Source organism: Atractosteus spatula, chromosome 12 (genome assembly GCF_055471065.1).
Source record: "Atractosteus spatula isolate fAtrSpa1 chromosome 12, fAtrSpa1.hap1, whole genome shotgun sequence".
NCBI lineage: Eukaryota > Metazoa > Chordata > Actinopteri > Semionotiformes > Lepisosteidae > Atractosteus > Atractosteus spatula.
This window is the reverse complement of record NC_142717.1, coordinates 34,576,083-34,598,334: the sequence shown is the minus strand read 5'-3', so window position 1 is coordinate 34,598,334 and position 22,252 is coordinate 34,576,083. Positions and strand designations below refer to the sequence as shown.

The 22,252-nt window shown below is 36.7% G+C and overlaps 1 protein-coding gene across 1 annotated transcript in view; it reads left to right on the top strand.

Annotated features, from left to right (window-relative positions):
* The window catches only part of cdkal1 (CDKAL1 threonylcarbamoyladenosine tRNA methylthiotransferase), a 406,686-nt gene that overhangs the window by 1,189 nt on the left and 383,245 nt on the right, over positions 1-22,252 (top strand). Inside the window, exons 2-3 of the mRNA XM_088929462.1 lie at positions 1,021-1,182; positions 2,079-2,191. Of these exons, the coding sequence (XP_088785588.1) occupies positions 1,025-1,182; positions 2,079-2,191 (271 nt within the window). The 5' untranslated portion in view covers positions 1,021-1,024. The remainder of the gene's footprint in view (positions 1-1,020; positions 1,183-2,078; positions 2,192-22,252) is intronic.

Sequence of the window (22,252 nt, the reverse complement as noted above, 5' to 3'; positions counted from 1 at the left end):
AACGTTTTTTTTCTCTGCTTCATTTCTTATCTAGAATGGGATTTACATAACCTGGTGTTAAATTATAAGCCAGTACTGTTGTTCCGGTCGATGGCAAATGATGATTCATTAATTTTTAAATAAAAAAATACTGTATATGTAAAATATGTTTGAAACTTTTGATAATGACAAATATGTCACAATGCTAGTTCTAGATGGTTTTGACCTTTTTCTGACAAACGGAATTTGATTGCATTGAGTGCACAAAAGTTGCCAAACCTTTCCTTTGCTTAACCAACAAATATTGCTGTGAAGGTGAAAATACCGCCCTGTGCATCAAAGCAGATTGAGCAAACTGGAATACTGCAAATACTGAAATAATCTTCACCTCTGTATTCATCACATTGTTGGGCTCAAATGGAAATATTAAGAAATATTTGTCGGCGAGATCTTTCTGTCGGTAACAATGAAAATTTACCATTGTGTGACCCGATTGATCCTTAGTGATCTTTACAGATCCCTTCTTATTTTAGAACTTTGCCCAGTATGTTGAAAAAATCCATATTCATGCCTTCAAGAAGCCTAACAAGTGTGAACCTCTAACCTTACTCTTTACAGACCTCCATTTTGTGCCGAATATTTGACCTTCCACTAAAGTGTGAAAGCCATGATCGGTGACTTGCATTGCAAGCTCTCCTGCGAAATAAGATAGGCCCCGCTAAAAAGTAATGTAGTAAATAAGACTGCTGTTGAACTGTTTTTCTTTTTATGTCAAAGATCTTTCTTTGGATAGCATAAGTGAGAGATTGACAGAGCAGTCAATCAAAGTGTTTTTCAGTTCTTTAGCATTAATTACTTTTAATGAGTATGCCACTCATAGCATGCATGGGGTTTGTGGCTGACCCATAGTATAGGCTTATAGCAGGAGAATGGAAGTCACTTTCTCTAGCTCCTGTAAACCCCCTTCCAGGATAATTAGGAATAATTAGATATTGAACTCCGTATTAGTCTTCCTAAGAGATCTGCTAAATTTTCTTTCAGGACAATGCCGGCTGCTTGTGATTCATTGGTGGATGACATTGAGGATATGGTATCGGCACATGATCCTAAACCTCACGATCGACAGTTTGCGAGGAAGAACATTGTGCCGAGATCCAGAAAGAGAAATCAGCAGCAAAATACTGAAGATCTACTTGTTGACAGGTAAGGTCGATGAACAAGGAATTTGTTTTCTGAATGAATGAAACCTATCAGAGAGGGTAAGAAGACACTCTATACATGTACTGCATCTGTAACTGTACCAAGTTTGTATCATGTCAACATGCTAAATAAACTCTTAAAATGTGAAAATATGCCAGGCTTATTAATATGGATTCTAAAACACTTAAGTTCATTGTTTGTATAGTTTTACAGAATTGTGATTATTGCTGCTAGAGGTAGAGGCTTGCTGGGTCTGCAAAAAAGTAGGTCCTTCTGATGCCAATAAACAAAAACAAACTTGTTAGAAAGCTGGAGAAAAAAAACTAAATCACAGTTTAGAAAGAAGCTTCCATTATTGTAAAATAAGCTATGTATGGGAAGGATACAAAAAGAGACAAACTTAAGAATTGCATTATAGGTAAAAAAATAATGTGTTAGGCAATTGTGAATCTAGAGTTTTAAAAAACAAACATCTTAAATCAATTGGGAAGCCACAAAAACAGGCAGAGACTTAAAGCTGTTGGTATTGTTTTCATTGAAGTATCCAAACTGAGTCTACTTTTCAAAATACCTGATAACAGAGTTCATTATCCACCATCCACTATCTTATACTAATAATGAATAATCTGACTGAAATACTATAATTACTCGTCAAGCCATTACTGTCTTTTACTTGCATTTGTCTTATACAAATATTTGGTGACTTGACACAGTTCTTACATTGGTGTTGAAGATATTCTTTTTTTCTATGTTGTAAAGTGGAAGCATTTGTAAGCAAGTAATGTTTCTGTGCATCCAAAGGTTCGTTAATAATTTTTGGTCACTTTAAAGTTGTGCAATCACAGCAGGTTAGTGCCTTTTGTCCTGGTGGATTCCTCAGTTCATTTGCTCTGTTTCAGTGTTATTCCTGGGACACAGAAGGTCTGGATGAAGACATGGGGCTGCTCCCACAACAGCTCAGATGGAGAATACATGGCTGGCCAACTTGCTGCAAGTGGATACAAAATGACAGGTATTGTTGTCTTGCTGTTTATCTTGTATTGTCTTCTCGAGGGCATTACATGACTTTGAAGAATGGAATGGTATCAGTGGCAGCTCGTAAGGGAGGGCTAATGTTTTTAGGGGGATTTTCTAATATTTAACTTTTTTAAGCACTTATATCTCACCTACTATGGGAGAAAGAAATCAGAAGTTTCCCACCTCTTAATTATTTAATTTTCACATTATACTTTTTTTCTACTACTTGTTAATGCTAACAAAAACTAAGTTTGGAAATCAAGACATTTCAACTTGGGTAATTACTTGTCAGGACTGTAGTATAGGATGAACTAAATCAAGCTAAATGCTAATATTAAGGGAGATAAGGAGATGGGGGAAAAATGCCAGTTTTAATAAGTGCAGGAAAAACAATCATTGTTTCTTTAAGACTTGATTTTTAGTTGCATACACTTGTGGATATTACAGCTCACCTGTTTGAATATGATCTCTTACATGTAAGAAGTCAATAACGAAATATTTAAATTGTATTAAAAATAACCTGTTTTAGATAGATAGGTGTTAAAAACAATTGAAATGGAAAATAAATTCAAAATGAAGGAATTATTCATTATTCAGGGGGAAACTCATCTAGCAAGTAACACGTTTTTCCTGTGTTAAGTGATTTCTGATGGTTACATTTAAAGAGTGGAATAATCAGAAAGCCTCCCCTCAGCTACAGTTTTCATTGCAAACCTCTTGGTATGGTATCTGCTGTTGGTGCTACTCAGCATTTAGGTAGTTTTTTATTTGATTTTTTTACATTCTTTTCTTTTGATGCTGAAAGCTTCACACTTTGTTCTAATGCTCTTGTCCTTTTGATCACTGTTAGGGTTTGGTGCACATTCTGGTGTAGGTTACATGATTGTTGCCTCATCGGATCAAAGGTACTCAGGATGCATCTCTCTGCTTCATGTTAGTGTTTAGAGTGGAAAATGTTAAGACGATTTAATTGAGGATTTGTATTGGGTGCACATACTGTATTATCAGTTTTTCCAGTAGGAAAGTGCTTCTGGAAAATAGGGAACTATTCCAGGCTAAAAAAAAGACTGCTACAAGACTGAGAATCCTATTCACTGCTTTATAAATGGTCACCTTCACCAGAACCACAAGCACGACAGCTGTGAAACATGCTTCCAATTAGGGAGTATAGCAGTTGTCCATAATTGGGTAGTTTGTTTGTCAGAATCACATGCCTTGAGTGTAAAGCTGCTTTTGGGCTAAGTTTAGCATGTTTCTCTGGAGATTTCTTTTCATCCTTCTTTCTATGTATAGGGTTATAGTGTCGTGAGAGTGATTTCAATCTATTATAAGCATTGCATTCATAAAGACAATTTTTTATAAAAGATTTTAAATAATAAATTAATTCAAAATACATTTGCATAATAAGTGATACATAAAATATTTCTATTTTTTGAAAATATGGAGTCTTGTATTTTCTATTAAGGGACTGATCTATTTCTTGTCTTGGAAAAGGTTGCTGATAATTTATAGCTCAGTTTTGGCCTAAAATATATGATGCCAAATTGCAAAAAGCAAGAGCAATTTAAGACATCAGTTTGTATTCACACAGTAAATTCAGCTAATGTATGCTGTTTTTATTAAAATATCTATTGTAGTTCACTGTACCAGTACAGTGGTAATCTGTGGCATTTGGGAGTTGCTGGAAGGGAAACCATAATTTAGACTGCAGTAGAGATCCCTAATGTGTTAATGTTTACTTTTCCAGTTTCACTCCACCAAAAAGGATATCATTTACAGTTTGTCTGAAGCTTTTTGAATTATTACTAGTTTTTATAATGTATTGATAGCAGGTTAGTAAATTGCAGCTTGGATGTATTATATGTATACGGTGGTGCTAGAAAGTGTGTAAACCCTTTAGAATTGTCAAAATTGCTGCATACATTTGACATAAAATGTGATCAGATCTTCTTCCAAGTCATAAAAATAGATAAAGAGAACCCAATAAAACAAATAACACATAAGAGGATAGGCTTTTTCATTCATTTATTGATCAAAGTGATCCAACATTAAATGTATTTGTTCAGAAAATTCTGCAGTTCTAAAAACTTTCTAGCACCACTGTATGTATTGTATGTAGATGTATTAAGTTCTAGGGATGAACAATAAGAGCTTCATTTTTTTCTCTGTTGGCTTTTATACATCTTATACATTGCCATTTGTTATCTTCATGTTTATTCTGGATCCTTGAAGTGCTACTCCTAGAAATCTGTAGAGATAAATTGCTTTTTAATTATTTACAGCACATTCACATTACTGCCACAAACATCAGTTTCATTTGTTTATGCTTTACTTTTTGTGAAGTATGATCAAGCTTAATACAGTGTTAGTTAGCCGTTACTTAATAAAGTGTACCCACAGTATTTTTCCTAATTAAGGAATAATCCTGCTTCTAATTTAGAACTGATGTTGTCTGACATTTTTGGGACTCTTTTGAGGTTAGCTGTTTTCTTAGGGCTTTCTTGCATACCACTAAGCCCTTCTAAGGTTTCCCTTAGTTTCGTGTTGGAAGCACATAATTGTGGCATACTGTAGCTCCGATTTTCAAAAGGCAGTTTGGTACCTGTGATATTTTGTCTTCTCATATTGCCCATCTTGAAAACTATAATACTTTTTCTATGCTGCTGAAAAGATGTGCTATGTAATGCTATTTGCACAAGAAGATTATGTGGTATTCATGTCCCGTACAACCTCTTTCATTAATAATTATTATATTAATACATTTTCTGTTTTTTTATTAAAAATAACTTCATTATGCTAGTTATAGTATGGTCTTTCCTAACTTGATCTTGATTGCAACATGTTAGCTTGTAGTACCAAACTGAAAATTGAGGAGTTAACTGTTAATGGTGTTAAAGAGTCATCTGTTTTAATTTAGAATAGTCACATTTTCATAGTTCTTTGTGTTGTACTATTTTAATAATGGATCCGTGACATCAATTGCTATTTACATTTTGTTTAATAATAACATCTATCCTAGTGTTTTTTAAAATGGAAGTTGTTGGTTCTTATTAGTCTCCTGACCTTATTGTAGTTGAGGATATGCACTGTTTCAGGATATGTCTGTTTCATCTGCAGGCGTTTAATTTTTTTATCCATCTTGTCTCCTTTGCTGATTGTACCTGTTGCCCTTTCGTGAGATGTACTGAATAAACACTGCTTCTTTAATTTTGTTCCAAATAACCAAATGCATAAAGGCAAAGATGTGCTATTTTTAAGACCAGCTTTGTTTATGACAATGCAATGCAATTGCAATTCTCAAGAAATACCCTAGATGGCACTCTGAGTATATATAAAATGAGTACCAGCAGAAAAAAATAAACTGATTTGTTTTTAGCCAGGCTGAATGTTTTGGAAATGGGGATCAAGGATTAAATGTAAAGAAAATGTACTTTTTAAAAAATTTTGGCTGGCTTTTACGGTATCTACATCCTAAAGTGATGCCTTTTTTTCAGAAGTCCTATTACAACTTACAGAATGTGTAGAGAGGAGATCATCAAGTTCGCAGAAGTTAATGAACTGTTTTCAGCTGGTCTCAGCCTGTTATAGAACACAAGAGGCCCCTTGTGCATGCAATGTTGAGCCTCTGACCTGGCATCTGGTTGTTATCAGCATAGCTTCTTGAAAATAAACTCTGTGTTAAAACTAATCAGCCAGCTAAGGGTCACGCTCCAAAAGTGGGCTTGTGCTTCGTCGGCCAGACAGTGCATTCACACCAGCTAATGAAAACACTGCTGCAGTTACATTGGCCATGGATTTAGAGAAACTTGTGAAAATTGCTTTAAAAATGCTCGAGGGGGTTGCTTTTAAACGCTTACTTAAAAATATTTAAAGGTTTAGTGGTTTTAAAAGGCCTACAGTTGGCCCAAATTACAATAGAGCTAAAAAAAATTGCATAAAAACAGTAATTTTAACCGGTAGAACAAAAGTATTGGCTTTGAACCTTAACTGTGCTTTCAGCTCTGCTCTTTTGTGGTCTTTAAAAAAAAAACTGCACATAATATGTAATCCCTTCCCCACCTCATTCTACCACTGCTAATGCATTTGTGTATTATGCACTTCTTGTGTGAAGAAGAACCAAGGCCCTCAACCTAATATTTAAAACACGGTTACAGTCCTCAGAAAATTTCCTGCTTTCAAACATCTATTTGCCATATGTAGTTACAGAGAACAGTTATGTTTTTTTCTGGTTCTTATTATTCTTGCTTGTAAAACTCTGGGGGTTGTATATGGATATAGAAGATATCATGCCTAAGCTGTTTCACTTGATGGAGTGAAAGGGTAGGTTTTAAATCTTAAACAGTAAATAATTAGTGCTCATTCACTATCAACTGTTTAAATGATTAAAAAGCTTCAAACTGGGTACTGGGTCATTTTTGAAAGAAGATTGGAAAATGTTAATCGGAACAATTGCTTGAGGTACTCTCATTCATAGTAGTTATCAATGCAGCTGTGGAAGACATTAATCACTAAATATGCAATTTTTTGCCTTTTGGAACCTATGAGACAATACCATGAAATGTGTTCTAATTGTCCCAGGTCTTAGTGATGTGTAATTTTCCATTAGAAAAGAGCAGGTGCCAATTGTAGCTGACACACAATTTCTTGATCCAACTTGATTGGATACTTCTCTGCTAATTAACTACACCAAAAATTAACATTTGGTATTTCAAAACAGAATATTTAAAGTGGTCAGTCCAGTTTTCTTTTTAAACATTTATTTGTCAGGGTTACCTGTGTATTAACCGGCAGTGATATACAATGGTTAGGAATTTATGACTATGTCAAAAGACATTTTAATTCTGCCTATAATAAAATAATAATAGTTGTAGTATTGATTTAAGTGATAAAGATATTCCTTGCTGTAGCAGTGAAGAAAATGGAAGAACTGTTAAATTAGCACCTTGTTCCTTAACATATAAGCTAACCTGTACATCATAACTACAAGTCAGAATAAATTAATTCATGAATTTTAATTGGATTTTTTGGCTAGAAAATGTCAATATGCTGGTAGTTCAGTGCCTATGTACCAAAAATAGTCAAACCTCAAATAACTATGGAAATCTCTTGATGATGGAATTAAAAATTAGTTTGAAATTTTTACTGCAAGTTAAATAATATATTAATCTGAATCTTGCTGTCCACTTGAAGTAGGTCTGATCTGTCCATATAGACATAATGATTTAATTTATGCTGGGGTAACACTTAGATATTGTAGATTGTTTTTTGGACCGTAATTACACAATTATGATTTTCAATTTATTAGAAATATTAATGAAACCACATAAATCATTACACTTACATTTCCCTTATTAATCTGTAATCATTAACTCTTAACAGCTAATTCTTCTTTTTCTTTTTCATATTGGAGTAACATAGGGATTCACATTCTACTAAACATTTTTTGCTGTGGATGGTCTTTACTCATTCCAGGAACTGAAATTTAAAAATGAGCTTTTTTGCTCTTCTTTCAAGTTGCACTTATATCTTCAGTTTTAAATATTTGCCTATGGTGTCTCCCAGCTGGCTAGACTGCTTGTATATCCAGTGCATAATCTATATGACCACTGTTTGACAAAGGGATTGACTTTCTCCATTTCTGTTATCGCAAGCTTCATAAAACCCTTGGCAGTGCTTAGCATTTCAGTTATGGAATAGGGTCTTCAATGTTGCAGGTGAAGAACATTAGGATAATAAAAATTCTGCTTCCAAAAATCATAATTTTTTAATAATTCTCAAATGATCCACAAACATTTTGTTTGTATATACAGTTTCCTCTAATAGTATTGAGACAGCAAGCTCACTATTATTAGTTATATTTGATGGTAAAGTAGTTTATTTGTAATCATGCAATTAATATGATTAACTACAGAATGTTTCCTTTTGGGTAATTGTATGCACATATTACACCGTATTAGTTCAAAAACATAACTTGTTTTAAATCCAGTGATTTTATATTACCATAGGTTTGGGACACATTCACTTTAAGTGTATTTTGCAGTTTAAATATCAGTATTTGGTTGCAGTGCGGTGGCTCTGTGGCCTGTGGCTGGAAGGTTGCCGGATCGTATCCCGTGGTCGGCACAGGAATCCTACTCCGTTGGGCCACTGAGCAAGGCCCTTAACCCCAACTGCTCCAGAGGCGCCATATAAATGGCTGACCCTGCGCTCTGACCCCAAGCTTCTCTCTGTGTCTGTGTGTCTCATGGAGAGCAAGTTGGGGTATGCGAAAAGACAAATTCCTAATACAAGAAATTGTATATGGCCAATAAAGTGATCTTATCTTATATCCCTTTGGAGGAATAACTGCATGGAATCTCAGACCCACTGAGCACTAACTAAACTCTGTAATGATGCTTAGTTTCAGCCACTTTCAGTCCTTGCCTATTCTTGGGATTTTCTTGCTGTTTCTTAAGCATGTAAATCTAAAGATTTTACCATTCTAGGTTTTTACACATTTATGCTCCAAATGAGCATTTTCTGGATTGGAGACTTTGGGCTTGCTGAAATTCCCCTAATTCAAATGGTGAAGTCATTTTTCTTTTCTCAACCCGACCTACTTTGTAGTGGGGCTGCTGGTGTATAATAACTACTTCACTTCGTTGGTGGATGAAATGAGTCCTGTCCTATATGTGAAGAGCTTTGTGATGAATAGTGCTATATAGATGTTATACTCACCGTAATAATAGCTCACTAATCACTGTGGTTTGTGGAAATGATTTGTTTTGTGTGGTCTGCTGTTGAGACTGTTGCTGTATGTCAGTGAATCACAGTTTAATTTCTTCCTTTGCATTCTAGGCTTCTGATATGAAATATTGCAAGTAGATTAAAAGTCAAGAAAAACAAATACAGAACAACTCTTAAGAATTGAAGGCCAGTCTTTATTTCTGACAAACAAGATTTCATAACTGTCACAAAAACTCTATAATTTGATGAATCATTTTCTTAGTCTTCTATCTGATCATGTGTTATTGTTATTGAGGGTTTTTTAAAATGTATTTATACTATAAATGTATTAATTTTCTATATATATGAAGTAATTGTTAAACTCCTTGGAATTTATTTGAAAGAAACCTCCCTTGTCACAGTTATCGGGTAAATGATACTTTTTTGAAGCCGATGCGCTGATCTGTTGTTGAAAACATGTCATAGGTAAACCAGTTGTGCTGATTAACATTCGTCATCAACAGGGCGGACCAACATGGGGGTCTACTGTTAAAGTTGCAGGGTAGTAACCTGTGGCCGCCGTTGGAAGCAATACAAGCTGTACATCTGCTGTACCAGGTTGCAGATGTTTTGTCTTCTTCCTGTCATAGAGTTTGGACAAGCATTGGTCTTATCCTACTAAATGTTCAATATGGCTCAGATCTAGAGAGTACTGCACCTGTGGCATAACTCCACAAGGAGCAAGAGGGCATGTTGACCTGCTGGAATGTTGTCACCTCAGGTTGAGTCCGAAGGTAGGGCAGCAAGTGAGGTCCCAGGACTTTTTCAGTGTAATGACATCATCCAGTCAGGTTGCCATAAATCACTACAAGTGGAGTTCTGTAGCAACTGGATATTCCCACCCAGAATATCACAATTTGAACCTTCCCATCAATTGATATGTTCTAGACAGCGATAAATTTTTTCTGCACAATTTACACCACACTTGGATCTTGAAATCTTTATTACTACAGAAGCCCTGGTTCTGTTGTTGATGAGTCCGCCAAAGGTGACATAGTCCAGTTTCCAACATAGCACTGGCATGGAGGCATCACTGGCTATTTCAGTGGAACATATTGGTTTTTTTTAGTTTCTCTTTCTTGATTTTCATTAGGCTTGAGCCGGTTGAATCACCTTGCGACAAATTACATTGCCAAGTGTCCAAACAGCTTTTGGTAATAATGTGATTCTTAGTACTTATTTTAGAATGACCATGATAAATTCAACATTTTTGGTTAATCAGAATGAGCACAAAAACACTTAATCTATAAAACAAATATGCTCTTCTAAAATCCTAGACACATAGTAATACATTTTTGATGCACTGGATAAAGAGAAACTGTACATTACCAGAAGGTTTTTGCTTTCCCCCTAGAAGACAAAAAAGGTAATTAAAATAAGCCAGTTCTGCATTCTTAAAACCTTGTGTTGCAAACAACATAATTTAAAGATTTAGTGTTCTTGGGAGAAAAACACTCCAGTTCTTAGCCAGTTCAATTTCCTGCAATTTTTTTGTTTTTCTTTTCAGATAGTCTTTTTGGTTCTGCTTTTTTGTTGGAAAGCATTTTAAAGTATTTATTTCCAAAGTTGTTAGAGGTGGTCAAGGCTGCAATTAGTCTAATACAAAAGTATTTTCCTATGAGAAGGTTAACTTATACCACCTGGTTTCTGATCTGTGCTGTATGGTAGTATTAAAATCACCTGTGTCTAATTGTGTAATTAAACCATTTAACCTTATTCCTAGCTTAATGTGTCATATAAAGAATCAAGAACAGTTGTTAAAATACCCATCTGTATTTTTAGATATGGTATATATCCTATAGATACTGTATATAAAATACCCATCTGTGTTTTAATATACAGTGTATAGCCTGTATATATATAGCACTTTGGCATTTATACAAACTTATTTAAATTACCAACCTTGTATAATACCTGAGGTGTAAGTTGAATATTAAGTAAATAGCAGCATATGTTGACTTATGTTGACTTTGCTGGTGTTGTTTCTTTGCTAATGATTTCATTTTAATTTTCAAGTGGAAACATATACATAGACTGAATCTACAATTAATCTCAAATGTGGTTGGTTGAAGGCAAAATGCAGAAAGGAACTAACACATTTTACTCCTTAATTTTGAGTGCAGAGAAAGAACACAGAGCACAGCTACAAGTGATGTTGGATTCGATGTGAAAGAATGAAGGGACTAGGTTTATAGAACAAAATGCCTCACCATTTGGGAGTTTATGGACTAGGATCATCCAAGTAATTATGTGGGGAATCTCTAGGATTAGTATCCTGCTAACATCTGCACTGCATGGTGGGCTGGATGTCCTCCATTCTTTAGTAATCTTATTCTTACCTTGTAGTCTAGCTCTCAGATAATTATTGAGGGCAAAATGTACCTTTTTATCCTATGTATGACTTGCTGAGAGAATGAGTATTTTAATGTGGAGTCAGTGCTCCTTTGTGAGTGGTTTGTGGCTGACAGCTGTTCAGCTTTTACATCTGCCTTAGTGTCTCATTTTCCATGGCTTGTACAGGCAAGGGTATGGGAAAAACCACTCCAGCAGATCCAGATGAGAAATATGTTAAAATTGCTTGATGCTGTAGTTAAGAACAGAAGGAAGCTTTTTGTTTTGGCCAAGGTGTATCTATTTGATATGCACCAGGTAAACCACTAAATATAAATATAGCTCTGCATTACAGTAGGGTCTTGACATTTGCAAGGGGTAGTGCAGAGAACCATTGCAAATAGCCACATTTGCATACGACCAAGTCCACCCCTAAATCATCTCATAATGAACTATAGTATATAGTATGTGTGGGTAAAAGACATAAGTAACCTTCCCTTATATGATAATTATAGTATTAATGTGTTGGGTTTAAGTAAATAACATTCATCAACTGAAAGAAGCAACAGTAATCACAAACCTACAGTAATCAGCTACAATAAAACAACATGGATTCCTCCTCTGCGTTCAGCCTGCACTTTCTCTCTCAGCCTCCCTGATTAGGACGCCCCACTGTAATGAAATGGGCAGTAAAACTGTCAGTGAGCCTGTAAAGTCGTCTCTAGCCTGTCATTGCCCACACTGCTGACACAAAACCTGGAGTGTTCATTACAACATAAAAACAAGATCAAGTTAAGATGTGTATACTGGGTAGTGGGTACTTGGGCAGGGGCCAGGGAGAGGCTCTCTCACTAGCTAGATTTGTCTTGCGTCCTAGTCTGCTGTGCCACCGTGTGTCAGCCAGAAAGAAACAAATTTGCAAATGTCGGGACTCTAGTGTGTTTTGTTATATGGTGTTTGTCCTGTCCTTCCTCATTTATACGGAATTTACAGTATTATCAGTTTTTTTGGCTAGAGGAGGGGTGAACTTTCTTGTTTAATTTGTCATGACTTCCATGTAAGATGGTGCTGGGATGTGTACTGTACTGTGTACTGCTTTTGACTTTCTTAGTCAAGTCTGTCTGGCAGCACTATACATTTAGGATGACAACACACTACACTACACGTTTCCTATTTGCATAGCCTTCCCATTTTAAAAAGAGCAGCCTTGATATAAAAATGTGCACCATTAAGCATATAATAGAGCAGTCCAAATGACAAAGTTGAATTGAGTATATATATGGCTATACCTATAGCTGCTACAGCTACGGTGTTCAAGGGCATGAGAAGATCACATTTTCATGATGAGGTATCTCATAAAAGACATGAGAGTTTGTGAAATGATATCTAAACACCACTTTGGAAATGGAGCCTCAGTTATATGTTCACGGAACACGAGTATGTTGATGGGAGCTGTGGTGTTGAAAAGGCTTGTCATTGGGCTATTGATCCTAAAGAATAAGTTAGTTTTTCTTATCACTTTGTGCAGTACAAGGTCGAGAGGGAGCTGGAGCCTATCCTGGCGAGCAACAGGATAGCAAGGCATATCCTGACAAGCAAGGTGGGATACACCTTGATGGGACTCCAATCCCTTGCTGGGCTCACACAGACACAAATGCAAACATACTCACACCAGGGCCAATTTTGTCAGATGCCAGGTAATCTACCAGTTTGTCATTAGAGTGTGGGAGGAAACCCATGTGAAAATGAGAACATAAAAACTCCACACAGGTAGAACCCAGAATTGAATCCAGAGGCCAACGATAACCTGTGTGTTGTAGGGAATTCATGTTTTAGCATGTGCAAAACAATTTCAAAATTTTGGATAGCTTTTCACCAACATGATTATAAATGCAAATGTTCTAGAGTGCCCTTTTTAGTTTTGTACTTGGTTATTGCAAGACATTTAGCAGGGTTACATTAGATGGTACCTTTTAGCTAGGTGTAGTCAAAGATCATACAATATTAGCATTTATGATTTTGGAAATTAAATGAAAATGGAATGAGTGCATACTCATTCGATTAACAACTTACATTTTGTAAATGTTCTTTTGGTTTCAGACCTTGTGGTTATTGAAAGACGATACAGCATATAGTTCCAGCTTTGCCTTACAGTGGGAGGGTTGTGCAATTGCCAGCAGGTGGCAGTATGTACATATAGATGGAGCTAGCTATTGGGCTGCTTTAACATTTTACAAATCTTTTTATAGATTTTAGCTCTTTTACTGTTAAAAATTTTTTTTCATACATATTCTGCAAAAAATATCTGAACACCAAGGAAATTGTATAAGCTTTTCTGAGTATATGCTTGCTTGAATAGCTATATTATTGGAAATTAAAGTTGAGGCATAATTCATAAATTTGCATTATTACTGTCATTTTATTTTGTTTTTTGAAGGTGTGAAACTGAATATGCCTTTGGTTCCCAATGCCAGTAACCTTCAATTACAAAACTAAATGTGTAACTCCTTTCTACCAATAGATGGCAATGTTTAACAAGAAACTGAGCTGTGAACCTGTTTCCTACTTTGCTTGTCAGGCAACAAACAGTAATGTTTCTCCGAGATATACAGTCTGGAGCTTATTTGCATAAGGCAAAGAGTTCAGTTTAATATTTATCAATCAAACATGCTGTTTTATTGTTAAATGAAAAAAATCTTGTTTTAAGTTATATTCTTTACTATGTTATATAAGTTATAATTCTTTAAATTCAGCACCTGGGTTTGTATTATTTGAATGCTTGTGCTGTGAATGAGGCTGTGTGCCATGTGAATTTTGAACCATTGCTATGTGTTAGGTTTTTGAGAATATATTTTCTTAACACATTTGTTAGTTGGTAATTGAATATTGCAAGAAAATGACTCTTCTGAGTTTTTGGTTATTATTTTGAGTTCTGGTGTGTTTTTTCTTGGGTTACATAGCTGCCGTTGAAAGGCCACCATTGAAGAAGTGTAGGTATTTGGCAGAGCTAATATTTTTAGTAAAGTTTTTAAAGAAAATATTTGTGCAGTATATGGGGGAGAGGCATGCCTATTAAAGAAATAGTATTTTTAATGCGTTTGTGCACCTTGCATACGTGGCAGCTCATTCATAAAAAACATTTTTTACACACTGTGCTGAGTGGCTGCACGCTAGCTACGCAATATTGCATGGAGCCGTGTGTGTCCAATGAAAATATTGCAGCTTTTTTTGTCTCTCTCCTCCTTATTCCGTGTACAGTACAGAATGTGCTTGCAGTTTTCAGTGGCGAACAGAAAGCTGTAAGTACAATACTGTACATCCTTGTTGCGCATACGGAGAGCATTTAATGGAGATGGAAGGAAAGAAGCATGTCTGCTGCAGGCACTCACATTATTGCCTATATAAGGCACGCATTTTTGCAGGATGGAACGGATGCGTTCATAGTGTTTAACTCCGGGACTTTTTCTTGATACTGTGTTTCTGATTTTGCGATCATGGATCCATTGGATTATAAACAGTTGGAGTTATCACTGTTTTCCTTCATATGCATCATTTTCTGTTTGATTCCTACTTGTGAAAAGCATTTGGAAATGGATGAGGCAGTTGCAACACCTGATCTGTACCTAAGCATATGCTTGTCTCTGGTTGTGCCTTGCTTTTTTGAAAAATGGAGGGGCATGCTGTAAATAGTAATGAAGGAACAAAGCAGTGTGTTTTTTTCTACTTAAAAGATTATAAAACTGAGTTTTGTATTAACATATTCATATTTGTACCCTGTACTTGAGAATCCAATGTGGTGTTTGTGTTTTAGACTAGTTGAGCAGACCTTTACCGCTTTTCCCTGTACTGGTACAATAAACCTGGTGCAATACACCTATTTATGTAAAACTGAATGTGCTTTAAGTGAACCGTAGCCATTATTAACTCAAGTAGACCCCTTGTCCCTCAAGAATGACTTGAAAATCCTTTTTTCATTTCACTTTAAACTTTTTCTCACTTTGAGAGTGAAGGCAACACACCATACACTGAGTCTGTTGAAGTTCTATAAGCAAACATCTGTCATAAATATTACAGTTGCTCATTTGCAGCTATGCTGAGGTTGAGGAATGCAGGACATCACTTCAGGGGTGTATGTAGTTCAGTGCTGAGTGCCTGAACAAAATCAACGGTGTGAAAAAGCACCTGTCGTTTATCTTCACATGTTTACAGTATTTCTCCTATTTCAGGGTGCCAGTTACCATGTCCTTGCTCGATGAGCTATGGTGGTTAAGATAGAGCTGCTTTCTGGACACGGTTATATAAATCTGCTTGCTAATTAATTTTCAGTTCATGGTGTTTATAGTCAAGCAAATCCACTTTGGATTTAATGTTCTTTTTAGCACTGACTGAGCGCTGTTGAACCTAATCTTTGCTCTACCATTTAGTTATCCTATACAGTGTTATGTTTGTCTTTTCATCTGGGTGGTTGCTTTCACTTTAGCCATGAGATATAGGGTTGGAATTATCATCGCATTTCATTTCTAGCTGCGTTCTCCTGGTGAGGGTCACTGAGGTAAAAAACTGAGGAGGGCAGACCATGTTTCCCTTTCTCCACCTCCTCCTGTGGGAATCTCAGCTGAGAGATATAATTCCTCCAGTGTGTCCTGGCTTCTCTTCCCATTGGACCGTGCCAGTAAACCTCCAGGGGGCATCCTCCCCAGATGCTTCCCACTTCAGGGCAGGGTCCTCCTAGATTGCTGAGCTCCTCACACCATTCCGGAGAGTAAGCCTAGCATTTCTGCTGCTTGTACACGCCATCTCATTCTTTTGGTCACTACCCAAAGCTCGTGACCGTAGGTGAGGATGGGGACATAGATCGACTGGGGAAAACTGAGCTTTGTCCAAAACCTCATTTCCCGCTTCACACCACAGCATTACTGGAGCCGCTGCACCCACCTGCTGGTCATTCACACACTACCCTCTACCCTCACTCATGAACAAGACCCCAAGGTACTTAAACTCCTCTCCTGGGGCAGCTGTTCCCCCTTCACCTCAGGGTTGGTATTGTTTCAAGAAAAAGCAGATATGAGCTTGATCTAACTTTGTAATTTCTTATTGCAAAATCTTCTCTTGTGGGAAGTTATAATTGAAGTCTCTGAATTTTTTTGACTTATAGTATCTTTCAGTATTGTGGTAGTTCTGTGATGTCAGTAGGCATTTTTAAAGCTTACTTAAGCAGCTGGATAAGATGAGCTTATGTAGTTTCAGTGTCTCTTTCTTGGAGATTTCAGTTGCCTGCAGTGACCTGCATCTCAGGATAAACATCAGGACTCTCTGTAAATTTTAAGACTGGGTCTGTGACAGATTGCCATACTCATATCTTTGGTTTCTCAGCAGGGCTCTGCTTGTGAAATTTACTTTCATTTTGTCACATGAATTGGTCCTGTAAAGCATGTTCATATCCAAAGAAAGTAGTCCAGTTGTTTTTTGTACCTTGCAAAAACATCATCTTTTTTTTCCAGTCTGGGGAAATAAAAACATTCAATTTTTGTCATAAAAAGCCAGTACACATGGAATCTGGTTACTGCAGTCTGGGCAGGATGTTTACCCCCTGGCCATTTATAAAGTTTACCTGTCTGATACTGCCAGACGAGGAGCCCTTTAACCTCTGCTTTAATAACGTGAAATCTTGAAAGTACAGCACTTGCAGAAAGAAGGCATGGGGCTGTGGGCTCAATTTATTTCCAAGCTTTGGGTTGGGGGATGGGATTGAATTGCTTTAGCTACAATATTGCCTTGACTTACACTGTCAGGGCTCCATGCGGAGGTCAGCTTACAATGGAATGATCTTATTGCATTTCATTTGTGGAGTGAAGTAGCACCTTTCTTCTCCTCCCAGCCTCAAACGCTGCACTTGATCAACCATAGTTGGAGCCCATCCGATGTTTCATGTTTCAGGTTTCCCTAAATTCTTAATTTAAATGAATAAAATTGCCATGTTAACGAACTTTTGCTAGATGGCAATGTAAGATTTTTCTGTAATACAGCTGGGAGGTAAAGCTGTCTCTATGTAGTCATTAACATGGCTACACTACATTTAATTAACCTTACTATCAGAAGTACATATTGAATGACTTAACCACACTGAGATCATTTCTGTTATGTAGCACTAACGTGGTTAGCACAAACATCTGGCTCACAGACGTGTGACTAGATTTTGGGGAATAAATCTTGAGAAATATCATCAGGGGGGAAAATTAGTACACTGTACTATAAATTTATTAGTAACTATTAACATTCATCAGAAAGGGTTCCTTTTTAAATTAAAAAGTAAACTTCAGTGTAATTGACAAGTTACTAAGCTACTGACCAATCTGTAATTGGGTGGTTGAAACACTTTTTTTCAAGCAGGTTTAACTGAAGCATGAGTCAGTTCTGTCCATGCATCAGTTGTGGTGTTTAACACTTGTGAATTGGTTTTCTAAAACCCTCGAGTCACTTGCACAAAGACAAGTAATTAAACTTTGCCGTCCGCTTCTGTTAAGGGTGCAGAGAATGTGAAATTTAATAGGATATGTTTAGAAAACTGATTGAAGAGGACAGTCAAATGTTTTTCAAGGCTGTTTCTAAAAGCTTTTTTTTTTTCTTGGGAAAGATAACCTACTTTGAATCTTTACACATAAATTTTAATGACTGCATTACTTTTACCACCTGCTGAAATGGAGCTGGAATGGCTGGTGACCTGAAGAGAGCACTTGTTTGATATTAATTCTGCATGTCTAGACTCCAGCCTTGTAGATGTTCACTGGCTAAAACCAAATTAATGCTTTTTAAAACTGCATCTGGTGTTTGAAGGGCCACTAGTGATTTGCATTAGTCATTTCATGTTTGGTGTAGCAAAGAGAAAGTGTAGTACTAAATAAATGGGAAACCACTGGCATTTATGTGTCATGTGAATGATTAATAATTGCTCAAAATATTTGTGAATTGGAATAAGGAGAGATTAATTCCACACTGAAAAGTAGAAAGAAAAAAAAACATTTTGGTTGTGGAGCCTTCTTCACATGTAGAATTCTTCACAAATCAAGGTCTGCATTAAAAGAACATTCATTTTAGTTTTATAATATTTAGAAATTACACTATATATGGAGTTTCACATTGTTTCACATTTCAGTCATTTTAATTATGCTAAGTTATATATTTTTAGGAAGAATATATTTGTCTTGTTTGTTTTAAAGCTTTCTGAGCATTTCTGTCTCACAGAGCATTCATCACATTCTATATAATTAACTTCAGTAACATCTCAGTATCCTGAGCCAGTGGCAAGAGCACATCATGAAAGACAAGGTCATTTACCTTGTACAGCAGGTAGTGCCTACTGCTGAAGTTGTTGATAATCTTAAATTGGTAGTTGACAGTGGAGACTACTTATAGAGGTTCAACTCCAAGATCAACACGAACCCATTAAGGTCTCTGAAAGATCCCTGTATGAAGGGAAGTAACTTAGTAGGGCAGCCACCTGAACAGAGCTTTCATACTGCTTACATTAAGAGTTTGTTGATATAAGCTGTTAGTATCTCCTCTGATCCCTCGCATGTTCTGCATGAAGAATACCAACAGATGTTTTAGAGTCCCTCAATGCAGACCTAACTAAAATGTGGAATTACTTCATCCACATTCAGTCAAGCTACACAATCAATAAAAGAGTATTGGTTATGGGCTAGAGCAATTAGTGGTTATGTGAAAAAATGAAGGGGTAATGTGCAGTTCTATGGGCTTAGGGTAACTGTGGTGGGAGTTAAAAGGTTCTGGTAAGCTGTGGATTCCTGTAAGGAGTTGTGCGTAATGACTTTCTTTTAGATGTTTTTATTTATAACATAGTGTTTATTTGTACTTTTTTACTGTTGTACTTACATTTTTAAGTAAGTCTCCGTGTGTGTAAAATATAATTTCTTGAATGAAAGAACACATTTCTGAGAAGTCAGAGAAGCATTATGGTATCATATAACTTTTGCATTGTCTCAGTGCTTTTTGGATTGTGTCAACTCTACTCTCCGACCTTCCCCTGGGTGTCTGGCAACTGCCTGAGACAAACCTACAGACAGACCTTTCTCTCTGCAATACCCAGGTTTTATCAGACTTCATGTGCTTTGTTTCTTTTATGATGAGAGTAAAAGCTACCACTGTCACGGTTTAGTCTACACAACAGGTCTGTCCATCAAGAAGATGACTCTGTTTAAACTCCAAGTGATCTTCTTCCACAGCTGACTCCACACTTCTTCTTGGTCAGAACGGTTTTACTTAAGTTAGATTTCCTAGCTTGTTAATTTCCTTGTGTATACTTAGCTAGCGTTTAAAGCAAGCTGATTAGATGAGTAATTCTGACTGTTCCTTTTTTGTGGTTTCTGGTGGCCTCTAGTGGATGTTCTTGATCATTGCATCTATCTTGACATGCTGAAGGCTCCTCTGATCCACATAAGGTAACAAACGACAAGAGGCCATTTGGCCCTTTTAGCCCATTTGATTGCTAGTACTGTAGCTAATTGATCCAAAGATCTCATCCAGTTGTTTCTTGAAGAAAGCCAGTCTACTGAGCTTGTTCAGTACTCTTACAGCCCTCATCTATGCAACCCACCACAGTCCTTTCAGAATGGAAGGGTAGCAGAACACAAGAAAAGGGTGCGGCCTGTATTGTTTCTGTAATTACGGAATGAGTTGCATCATATTGTGTATGTGTGTGTAATTTGAGAGATTACACACACATACCTTCAAAATTAACTGTTAGTATATTCATTTACCAAAATCTAGAATTACTAACGTGGCAGATTTTTCTCATCTTTGTTATTTTTTTAACAGGATATCAGAATGCTAGAGCATGACGACTAAGAAAGATTAAATACAGGGGTGTAGACATTTTGGTTAATAGTTCCTTGTCAAGAAATAATGGAAATGTACTGCATTTTGTAAAGCGTTAAGTCACAACCAGCAGTTAGAACACGAATTTAAACCAAAGTCAAGCATGCCTGCAACAACATTTTCATCCAGCATTTTAGGAATGGAATTACAAGCTTTTCAGAGCTTCTTAATCAGTATTGAAAATAAAATTGTTAATTAACATTTTCAGTATGAACCCACATATTTTTGTTAATGCTATAAAGGTACGTGTTAAGTGTGTCTCTGCATGGGTGAGATATTCAGGGTTTTCTGCAGTTGTATAGAGGCCAGGTGCACTGCTTTGCCAAACAAACGTGTGAATGCTGACAAAACATACACAGGAATCCATATTGGAATGCTGTTTCATAGTAATACACAGCAAGATCATTTACCAGCCGGCAGCCACTATGGTATGTAATCGCCCAGTTCTCCAGTCTCACGCATGGGACCAAATGTCACGGCCTCATGCCTTGGTCTGAAAAATTCAAATATTTGCATCAAGTCTAGGGTGATTAAAAAATGAGGAATGAACCTGAAATTTTCTAATTGTTGTAGTAGTCAAAAGAACACAATGATCGCTTGAAGCAGACAGAAAATAGCAATTAGCAATGCATTTCATGCACAACGCTCTTCCTCAGGCAGCATCATGGGTATCCTACATCTTCGAAGAATCCTGTATAAACAAGCTAGTTGTTGTGGTCAAATAACGTATGTTCGGGATAATATTGTTTAGTTACAATAATAAGATAGTTGGTTAGTTCACTAGCTAATAGATAGATAGGGGGCAGGGATGGGGGTGTAGGTTACCACCTGGCCTAAGCCTTTTCCCTTGGAAACCATGATATTAGTATAGTGATGCAGGCATGCACAGGTAGTAATGAATTGCTTGGTATTCCAGAGAGCTATAAATCCTTTGTCTGCAAGTACAGTATTATATTGATGAGAGAAAAGATTGTTCTGTGTGTAAATATGGAAGGGTAATGGAAGCACTTGGAGCGCTGCAACGGACACCCACAAAGTTTAATAAATCAACAACTGAGCACTGTTTTGTACTTATGACCTTGAGCATTTACATGGGCATCTGCTACACAGCAAGCGTACAGGCTCTGTATCTATTTATGTGGATTGTAGTTGCTTATTGTCTATTTACTGCGCTCAGGGAATTAATCCAAATGTTGGTTTTTCATCAAGTAGCCTACTACAGAATAAAGCCACAGGTGCACCAGCAGCAATGCATTTTTCAGAACTGCTGGAGCACAGGCAGGGTGCTGCTGGTTGGAAGATGCTAGAAGTGTTATGACATAGGTGTCATCCTGATATGTACATTTTTTTTTGTCGGACAAAATTTAGGAAGGCAAAATAATTTTCTTAGTGTGCGTGTGAGGTGAGGCTAGTGTGATGGTGTTGGTCCCATTTGCATTCCTTTATGACTCTTTGCAAGCATTTTGGAAATGGGAGTGAAATCGTGGAACCTGAAGGACAGAAGGTGGATAAAGGGGCGGTGCAGTGGCTCTGTGGCTAAGTTTCTGCACCTGTGGCTGGGGGGTTGCCAGTTCGAATCCCGTGGCTGGCAGAGGAATCCTCCTCCATTGGGCCCCTGAGTAAGGCCCTTAACCCTAACTGCTTCAGGGCCACCATATAAATGGCTGACCCTGTGTTCTGACCCCAAGCTTCTCTCTCCCTGTCTGTGTGTCTCATGGAGAGCAAGCTGGGGTATGCGAAAAGACAAATTCTTAATACAAGAAATTGTATATGGCCAATAAAGTGATATAAGAACTTGTGGATATTATTATTTATTTAAATAAAGTCCTGTGTGCTAAACATTTTTTTGCAATACATTGACATTGCCTTCTCTAAAAACCATGGTAAGGGTAAAAAATACATCTTTCCATTTTTCAGATAGTTTATATATTAATATTGCACATCATTTCTGCTTCTTAATATAGATTGATTAGTCCAGAGGGAAATAAAACATTAAATTTCTGAGGTAGTGCACACCCAGTATACTACAGTGGTGATGTTGAAGTGCTTATTTGAAGGGGCAAGA